This window comes from Vidua chalybeata, chromosome 4 (genome assembly GCF_026979565.1).
Source record: "Vidua chalybeata isolate OUT-0048 chromosome 4, bVidCha1 merged haplotype, whole genome shotgun sequence".
Classification (NCBI taxonomy): domain Eukaryota; kingdom Metazoa; phylum Chordata; class Aves; order Passeriformes; family Viduidae; genus Vidua; species Vidua chalybeata.
The window spans coordinates 36,694,142-36,703,910 of NC_071533.1; the positions used below are offsets into that span (position 1 = coordinate 36,694,142).

The 9,769-nt window shown below is 38.8% G+C and overlaps 1 protein-coding gene across 1 annotated transcript in view; it reads left to right on the forward strand.

Moving 5' to 3' along the window:
* The window catches only part of PDGFRL (platelet derived growth factor receptor like), a 20,401-nt gene extending 12,233 nt beyond the window's left edge, over positions 1–8,168 (forward strand). Inside the window, 5 exon segments of the mRNA XM_053940087.1 lie at positions 2,297–2,448; positions 3,709–3,928; positions 3,930–4,000; positions 4,278–4,417; positions 7,505–8,168. Of these exon segments, the coding sequence (XP_053796062.1) occupies positions 2,297–2,448; positions 3,709–3,928; positions 3,930–4,000; positions 4,278–4,417; positions 7,505–7,693 (772 nt within the window). The 3' untranslated portion in view covers positions 7,694–8,168.
* Positions 8,169–9,769: the final 1,601 nt, after the last annotated feature.

Here is a 9,769-nt window from a genome sequence, read left to right on the forward strand (position 1 = left end):
TTTGTTATTGCATGTTTGTGGATGACTAAATTGCTAGGTTTTACTGAATAGCTTTGTTCACAGTTAGAGGAGCACACTGTGGCATATTAATTAACTCTGACCTTATTTTGCTATCTTTTGGGATTCAAGCTATAGCTCAGTGTCTGCATTAATGATTGGAGACAAAAGAGTTCTGGCATAATGGTTCCTCTGTATTGTAGACATTTAGTACTTGATCCTTGGAAAACATTTTATTCTGAGGTAGTCATATGGCCTGTGAAATGTGAACTGTGAAACTAAATAGTAATAATACAGACTAGGACATGTTTTGGATTTATCTTTTCTTCCTTTTGGGTGTGATACACAGCATGTTCTCTTGCACAGATAGAAGTCTCTCAAAAGTTATCCAAAAACTGAAGATAGTTTATAATATAAGGTAGTGTATGTATTAAAAATGGAAAGGCTACTGCACCATAATTACATGATTCTAAAAGATGGAATCAGACACGGTTGTGTAGGACAAATGCATTAGTGGATAGGAATTGTAATTTGCCTGTTTATTGAGGCAGGCCTCAAAACTGCCCTGTGGTGGATCTACGTGTGTCTGTGTTGATGTGGATCTAAAGGTGTCTGAGGGCTTACTGGAAAAGGCAGTTCTCAGTTATCTCTGTTTGAGGTGTGTGTTTTGTGTGCTTTTAATCTCTGAGCTGCTGGTCTGGCTGAAGGCTGGGTATTGGGTTATGTGAACTGCTGCTTGTGATTGCTGGCCATTGTGCAAACTGCTAGCAGAGCATCTGGGGAATCAGAACTTCTGGGAAGCACATGTAGCTGAAGAGAAGGCCTCTGTTTAAACAATTATTCTGCCTGCAATAGAGAGTTAAGCAAAACTCTTAAAAAAGTATAAAAATTTCTTCAAATATGCTAATCCCGGAAAGAAATTATTCACTTGGGTATGTGCCTTGCAGAATAACTGCCACATTAGTAAAAAATAGGAGGGAAATAAATATTAAAAAAAAAAAACATGGTTGAATGAGTATGAGAGCTGTTCAGACTTCATGAAACCTGTGTATTTGTCCAAATCCCTTTTAAAACAGTAAAAATAAATTCATTATCAAATACCTAAACTTGGAAAAATCATTCCTGACTTGACTTGTAACTCAATGTCTTGCAAAGGAAAGAGGGAACCCTTCATGACCTAGATCCACTACCATGAGAGGCAGCGAGTTGAAAAGAACATTTTTAAGGGCTGGAGCAGCAGCAGAGTCACACGGCTGTGCTGACAGGATTCCCTGAGAACTGGTACTTTCGGGCCATTGCTTTTGCAGTCCATCAAAAGTCAGCCCAGTAGACTGCCAACCACACCACCATCTGTCTGCCAGAAAGAGCCAGGAAAATAAGCCTTAAAATAAATTAAAAAAGAACAAGATGAGACTGTAGCTGCTGTATTTCATAAGACAGGACCTTTGCCTCTTAGAATAATTGTCAGTATCGATGTATATGTCTATATATTTATAAATACTTGCACATTTACAAATGTCAATCCACTGAGAGAGATGCCTGGGAAATTCAGGAGAAGGAAAAATAAAAGCACATCAAGTCTGAATTTTCTGTAGTTATGTGATGGCACTGCCAGTACACCTCCAGTAGTTCTTGGGGTCATGCTCTAAAATAGCCAAGGAATGTGGAAGAAACTCTAGTGAGGTGACTTAGACCACAGGAGTAGGTGATGCAAAATGACTTAATTTGCAGAACAAATGTAAGCTGAGGCAGCAGCTCTTTGCAAGTGGAAACTTGGACTGGTATGTTAAAAATTGTTAAAGCGTTCACCCTGAAAGCAGGCAGAAATTATTAAACAAACTCTCAGTAGAATACCTGCTACTAACTTCTTGTCAATCAGTTATATTTGTTAGATTTTATTGAAGCAGTGTTACAGTATTGAAAAAGGACTGAGATGCATGTGGGTTGACTTGTAGAATGAAGGAAAGGGCTATACTTGGACAAACTAGGACAAAACATAGATGAACTTATGGCCTAGAACAGTCACAGCCCAGTTTCAAAATGGAGACTTGAAGGAATCAAAAAATGATCTGTACAAGACAAAAGCTTGCAAGCTCTTGTATGTAGTTAAAATCAATAAAACTGCTCATGTAAACAGTCTCTGCTGGAGTAAAGGGGAAGTTGCAACAGAGGTCTGAAAGTAAAAAATGGTCAGTTGCAGAGAAGGAATAAAAAAATCAAAAGTGGAAATGAGCTGACAGAAATATACAAGGAAATACATCTATGCTTGTCTTTGTCTTTTGTTTTTATTTTTCTACAGCATAAAGCAGCTTGACAGGTATAGTCAGCTGATCCTTGCAAACTCCACTGCAGCAGACACAGGTGAATACAGCTGCTGGCTTCAGCTGTGCAATGGTAACAAATGCAGGAAGGATGAGACTAAAACAGGGTCAACATACATCTTTTTCACAGGTAATTAACTCACTGGGGGATTATTAATGGAAATATATTTGCTGGTAAGACCGGAATAAAGCTAAATCAGTAATTTGAGATTTTACTGCCACAAGTTTGCAGTTATTTTTAGTGGATGTTAAGGAAGACTGTGCTGGTGGGTAGAAAATTACTTGCTTAGTGTGATTTTTTTGAGTCCATTTCCTTACAGATTATGCAAAATACCCAAAGTAATGGATAATGCATTATCCAAAAGCATATACCTTACAACACACTTTCTGAGGATTTTCTACAAAATGAATAAAAAATGTTTTCATTCTTAAAAATGTGTCTTGATAAAGAAAATAAATCTGTGGAGAAGATTCATTTTGTCATGGCATTCAGATGACCCCATGGACTCTCCCCCACTGCCACTTCATTCCAGTTACTTGCACTGCCTTAAAAAACTCAATAAGGCCACAGTTTCTTTGAGGAGTCATTATAGCATGTTGAGAGACAAAACTCTCTTCAAGTGCATGTGATGTCCCCCAGAGCTTGTGCACAGTTTACTGCTGCTTGGTACAACAGAGCTGAAATCAAGTAGCTCATTTTTTCTTCTGGAAACTGTTCTGAATAGTAAAACAACCTTTGATGCCTCATTAGAGCTAAAGTATTCATGGCTAGAAAATGTTTTAGTACAAAATGTTAGATAGGATTGTTTGCAATACATTTTGGAGTTAAATTGGACCATGAGAAAGAAGAGCTTAATGTTTTTAGGACACATTCCTTAGAAAGGCTGGAATAAACTTTTCAGTCAAATTATTATGTAAATGCTTGTGCTAGAAAGAGGAATTTCAGATTTAGATTTCTAAGAAGCATGCCAATTATGGAAATACTCCTTAGCTGTGATTCTGAGGGCACCAAATATTTCTTCTACTTAGGACAGTAAATCAAACATTTTGATTAAAAGCATAGATATAAAAAGTCTGTAGCTTCAAAAAGTATCTTTTTCTAGTAGTCCTTATCTTACCAGTGGTGAGGGGATCCAGATAAGTATTTGGAAGCTTACTAAAAGACATTCCAAAGATTTTCTAAAGATTAAAAAAATACCTCATTTTTTTTTCAATTTAAAGTTTTTTAATGCAAGCAATGTTCTTTTTTTCTTTTGTGTGTATTAAAATTAAGCCAAAGTTTTTTGTTTTAAATGTTGCTCACAGCTATTTTCTCTTGTCCAATGTACTTTTTCTTTCTGTTAAACCAAGATGTAATTATTTCTGTAATTATGTCAACTCTTCTGCACAGACAAAGAGGAACTTTTTGTACCTACTCCCAGTTATTTTGAGATTGTCTACCTGAACCCAGATAAACCTGCAGTCATCCCATGCCGTGTTACTACTCCTTCAGCAAAAGTGACTCTTCACAGGGAATTTCCAGCAGAAGAAATTGAAACAGATGGAACTGATATTATTTATGATGCAAAGAAGGGTTTTGTCTTCCAGCACCCTACTTCTGATCATAAAGGTTGTCTACTGCAAAGCAGAGTCACAGGGAGCACCTCAGATTTCCATCAAATATCACCTACTATATGTGGAAGGTACGGTGCAGTTTTCTCTATGCTTAAAATGACTCTTCTATTGACACTAAGAAAATAATTTTTAGAAAGTAAAAGAAGTGGTGTAATGAGAGTTTTAAAATCTTGATCAAAAGTATATGTGATAAAACATTTATCAGGTTTAAATTCTAGCAAGTTTCCTAGTTTGGAGGGGAAAGTTGCAGGTTGTATTAAGCAAACTGGGTCAAAAACTGACTCTCAGTTTTATCAGTGTATTTAACTTTAGCAGCTAATTTTCTGTTTCTAAACACTGTCTCAGTTCCCAAGGGCCCACCCTCAACCACAATGGCAGTGTCATCCAGTAGAGCCGGCCTCAGTGACAGAGTTCGTGTCGTCTGCACAGTCCTCGGGGAGCCAGATGTGGATGTGAACTTCAGGTGGCAGTATCCAGGGCAAGAGGTAAGAGGGGTATGCCCTGCCTGAAACGGTTTGTTCTTCACAAAGGCAGCGTTCTGAATGCTCTTGCCAGTTCAGGCATGCTGGCAGGAGGAGGCAGCATATCCCCTTTCAACTTCAGCCTGTCTTTCCCTGAGAATCTCCCTGAGAAGTCACACAGGGATGAAGCTGGAGAGCCCTGTTAGTGAAAATCAAATTGAGCAAAGCTCACTCCTCCTTCAGATTTCTATTCCAGAGATACTTGGCCTCTGGCAGCATTTCCAAATAAAGCCTCAGGCAGTGTAAAAGCCAACCAGCATCAGGAGGCTGTTCTAGGGCAAGCCACAAGGCCCACTCGTGTCTCTGCATTTGATATCCCTTCTTTCTCCATGGCTTTGGGTGCATGAATTATCCCAGCACAAAATTTTTAAGCTTGCTCATATCCTGAAGCAGAATCTGCTTCTGCCCAGCCTCATCTGAAAGAATCCACAGGAAACACAATGTGAATCTGTGGTCTCTTTTTCTTGCACAAAATAAGATGTATCTGATTAGCATCACTGAAGGTCCCTCTCTTTTGCCTCTAACCACCCTCACCTGTTACAGCAGGAGCTCATTCCTTAATCACTCTAGACCCAGACTGGTTTTCCAAAACTGTATCTGGTTAGTTATCTAGTTTTGCATCTTTCCCAGGCTGCCCCCAGCCTGGTTTGCTGGCTGTTATTGGCCCAGCTGCTCCCAGTGGTTTTACTGCACCTGATGCATGCTGGCATGTGCATGTATACACCTCTCTAGCACTGATTGAATGTAAACAGCTAAAGCATGCAGGTTATCTCCCTTGTTTGCTATGAATACTAGAGCTGCAGCACAGGGCACATGGACTATCAACAGAGGACTACACCCTCTCACTGCACCCACCTACGGGGGTGAGAGAGGCTTTGGCCTGTGGCCTGCCTCTGTGCTTATCCACTAGGGTAAACTGTCTCAGCTCCAGCTGTGCCTGGGGGTAGGGAGGGGAGAATTGTGTTTGGGTTTCTGCCCCAACAAAAGGCTCAAGTAAATGTCAGAGTAGAAGCACTGCATGCTTGTTGGAGACATAACATTTTTTGAGAATGTTCACATATTGCAAAGCAAAAAGGTGGGGTGGAAGGAGAAGAGACAGGACCATCACTGTTGCTGGTCATATAGACCTTTTATGCAAGAAAAAGGACTGATGTTGTCCTAAGATTGACTGAATGTTTCCATTCATGCTGCCACTTTCAGTGCTGGGAGCTCACTGATGGTTTTGTGCCAACCCACACCACCCAGCAGCTGGGCTCTCACCTACTGCCCAATCCCTGGGCAGAAGCAGCACATCAATCCCTGCTTGTCCCTAGGTATGGTGCATTGTGGAGACCCTCCTTATATCTCTGTAGTCACTAACCTCTCCCTCTGCTTTTTTTCCACTCGGGTTTTTTTTTCTTGTTTCCCTTTGCCACTCCCTGACAATTGCATTTGCTCATTCACCTGCTGTGAATGCCTACAGATCCACCCTTAATCCGATTCTGTGCAACAGGCTTCAAAGCAGGCAGTTAGTTTGAGGAAAAATGGACTTGCAAGAGCCTAACCAGGCAAATAGGGTCCACCTTGCACAGCCTTTACCTTCACTTTCAGTAGGATCAAGGAAGTTCCACTTGCTATATTTGAGAAGGAACTTAGACTTGAATTAAGTGTGCAGTATTACTGGATTGTAGGTAGCAGTTAATTTTCAGGCTTGGAACAGGAGGTAGTGCTTTGCTAAGTGGCTTAATTACTTTTAAAGGTTTAAGAATTTCTACTACATTTATAACTGCCAAGAATTTTTTTTTTTTTCCTAAAGCTGGTAGTGCCTGCCACTTCCTAGGCATTCCCTGACTGCACTGTGACTCATCCCTAAGTTTCAGGAAGACTGGGAGCTGCCTTGTACTGGTCATTTTGCGAGTGTGAGATTGTAGCTCTGACTCTGCATAAGTGTCTAACATTGCTACATTTAGCTTAAGCCTTGTAGCATTCATATTGGTAAATGGTTAATCCATCTATATCATGAGGCAAGGGAAGATGGTTTTCACACAGAAACCTCTCTCTTGAATTTTTATCCCAGTTATTGGCATAGCAGAAGCCAGTGTGCTTAAAGGTGCTGACTAGCAGCTGCTGGATTTTGGAAGAAAATAGACTGCCTTAGTCTATCATTGGCCAGTTTCTCTTATCCAGTATTTTGTGACCTCCTGAGGTGCCAGGCAGTGTGACTTCATAACCAGTCCATTAGAGAAATCCTTTATAGAATTTAAAATAAAAAAACCCCTTTTATTTAATACAAAAAAAAAAAAACAAAACCAAAACCAAACACAAAAACCCACCCCAAAACAAAACAAACACAACAAAAAAAAAAAAAACAAAAAAAAAAAAAAAAAAAAACAAAAAAAAAAACACGAAAAAGCATTTTTTATTTAAACATGAGGAGGTTGTATTTTTGGCTTTGAAGTTACATATACATTTTGGAAAGCAGAATGTGAAGATTAACTCAGAAGTATTTGAGAATTGTTACTGTTTGTTTTTATGTTATCTGATGTAGTGTTTTCTAAAACTAGAGGAGGAATTAATTTTCAACATGTGACTTACAGCTATTCGCTGTGCTAAAAGAGAATGAAAGCTCAGTCAGCTACCTCATGCCACTGCTGCTTTCTTTTTGAGACGTACTTGAAGTCTGGAAATGAGCTCACACATCTATCCTGACACCTCCCCCAGGACACCTCACCTTTTTAATCAAGTACCCAAATGCAACTTTAGTTGCAAAGTGGCCTAAAACTGAGCTCAGGCACAGGCTCCAGGCAGAGCTTTGGCAAGCCCAGTACCTATGCTTGGAGTGGAAGGATCGTTGCATTATCCTTATTTGGCATAGCTTATTGCTACATCAATATTTAGTGCAGCAATGTTGCTGCTGCTGCCAGACACCTTCAGTTCCCTCACTTAGCGCTGACTTTCGGATATAGACTTGTACTCTCCAGCCTCTTGCTTCAAGGTGATGGGGTGGTGTCACTAAATACGCTTTGTGGAATCACCTCTTATGTGGGTGGGTTGTTTTTGTTTTGTTAACAGTCCGAGAGGCCTGTGATTATTCAAAACTTCTGGAGATTGATAAACAGAGGAATTGGCTATACTACAAGAATCTCAAAGAGTGTTCTTCTTGTGGAGGATTTTGAAGACACAGATGTGGGAAACTATGTTTGTATAGCTCAGAACCTACAAGGAGAAACAACAGTAGCTACCAAAGTTGAACTAAAGTGATAGAAAAGACTTCTGGTTGTGGACTGACCTGTATGTTATTTGACATTGCAGCTATTAATTTCCTTTAATGATGTTTAAATGTAGCTCTTCTCTCACTGTTTCTTTTATATGTCAATGCATTTTATGTTGACTAGCTCGACAGGCACAACAAAGTTCACTCTGTCCAGCAGTAGTGAGTTGTGAGTTAATGAAACTACTATGAAGCATTAAAGTGTAAGTCTGAACATGCATAGGGTGTGTGCATATTTAGAAACAGGTGCTCTCTGGGCTTTCCTTTGCATATGGTCTTTCCTTCAGACTCTTGCATGAGGTCAGGCTGCTGTGTGGAATGTGCAATTTTAACATTAAGAGTACTGTACGTGTTTAAAACAACAACAAAAAAATCAAACTAAAAAAGCCTTGTAACAAAGTTAGCCAATAGCAGTTGTTTATTTTGCAAGAATAATTAAATTTCTGAACATTATGAAAACATAAATGTGTGTGTGCTCATTTTCATATGTTTGTAAAGACAAACACAACATTTTCTCTCCTGGTGAAGATTAATACCCTCTAGGACCTTAATATATATTTAATATGTCCAGAGACTTGTAAGCAGTTGGGTATGCTGGATTTTCCTTATGTTGTTACATTCTTACAGCCTTACAATATGTAGCTTACTTAACAGTTAACTCCTCCTTAGATGTCTGGTGTTATGTTTAGTAAATTATGTAGCAAATTATGGTTGCTAAAGGCAAAACTTACATTTATTTATATATTAACATTTACAGAACAAAAAAGCAAAAAGCAAACATTAGAATAATGTTCAGTTTTACAGCAGAATTTCTTCTTAGGTTAATAACAAGTTCAACTTCATTGTATTAATTTACTTAGGAGAAAAGGAAAGATATTTTCATTTACACAGAACTAGAACTGAATAAATAAGCTACTGCTTCTCTCACCCTGGGTTCAGTTACCAGTACAAAGAAAGGACTTGCCAGAGGAGAAGGTAAGAACTTGATAACGACATTGTTGGACATTTTGGCAATGTTTTGGGTTTTTTTCCTTATCTCAAGCACCAACTTTATGTAGGCTAGAACTTTAAATACAAATCTACTCCTTAGTAGTGAAATGGCAAAAAAAAAAAAAAAAAAAGCAAGCCATTTTATTTACAAGGCAGGTGAAAATCAGCTTATTCTGAACACACAAGGAAGCAAAGCAGGAACTGGTCCCTTGGTTGCACACTTCCCTCTGTTTCAGCATGCATTTGACTGGAATTCCTAAAACTTCCTTCTGCTGAAGGCCTGAGGTAGCCCTCTGCTCCAGCTAATTCAGACCTTTGAGCAGATGTGTACAGCACTGTTTGGAATAGTGACAGCTCTAAGTGCTAATGTAAAAATGGCAGCTTCCCAATGAAGGCAATGATCTGATAAGTAGCGTAGCTAATGAAAACATTAAAGAAGCTTGCTGAATGCTTTTTCTTCAGCATGCAGGAACCTAAACCAATTTAACTGATAAGAGAAATACCCATGGTAAAGACTGAAATGGTTCTATGCAGGTCTCATGTAACAGGCTACATGGAGAACATCCCCCAGGAACTTTTTTCATCTCTGGCCTCTGAAAATAAGGTATGTAAAAAAAATTTAAAACAGTAGAACTAACTTTGAAGGAATAAAAGGCAAGGTTAATCTGTTAAAATGTATCAAGAACATTACATTGTAATCCAAAGGACTAAGTAGATTATACAATTTCATAGTAATACCTAAAAAAAGGTCTTTGGACCATATTTTTAGGGAAAAAAATGTCCTTGTATCATGTGGGGGGTTTTTTTATTCTGACCAAATTAACAATCCTTGAGTTTCTAGATGAGGCTGTGCAATGTGATAATTCCTTTTTAGCATTTTCATTCCTCAGAACAATGTCTTTCCCTTTGAACTAAAGGAGTTGTGCCAGCTTTTTGAATTTCAGAGTGCATTTGAGCCTGTAATTCAATAATTTTTTTCCTTCTCAAAGTATCTGGGAAGTGGGAGATCATGTCACCTACCCACCCTTGTTCAACAGCACAGTGGAGGCATCACTTCCTTGATGATAGTTTGACAG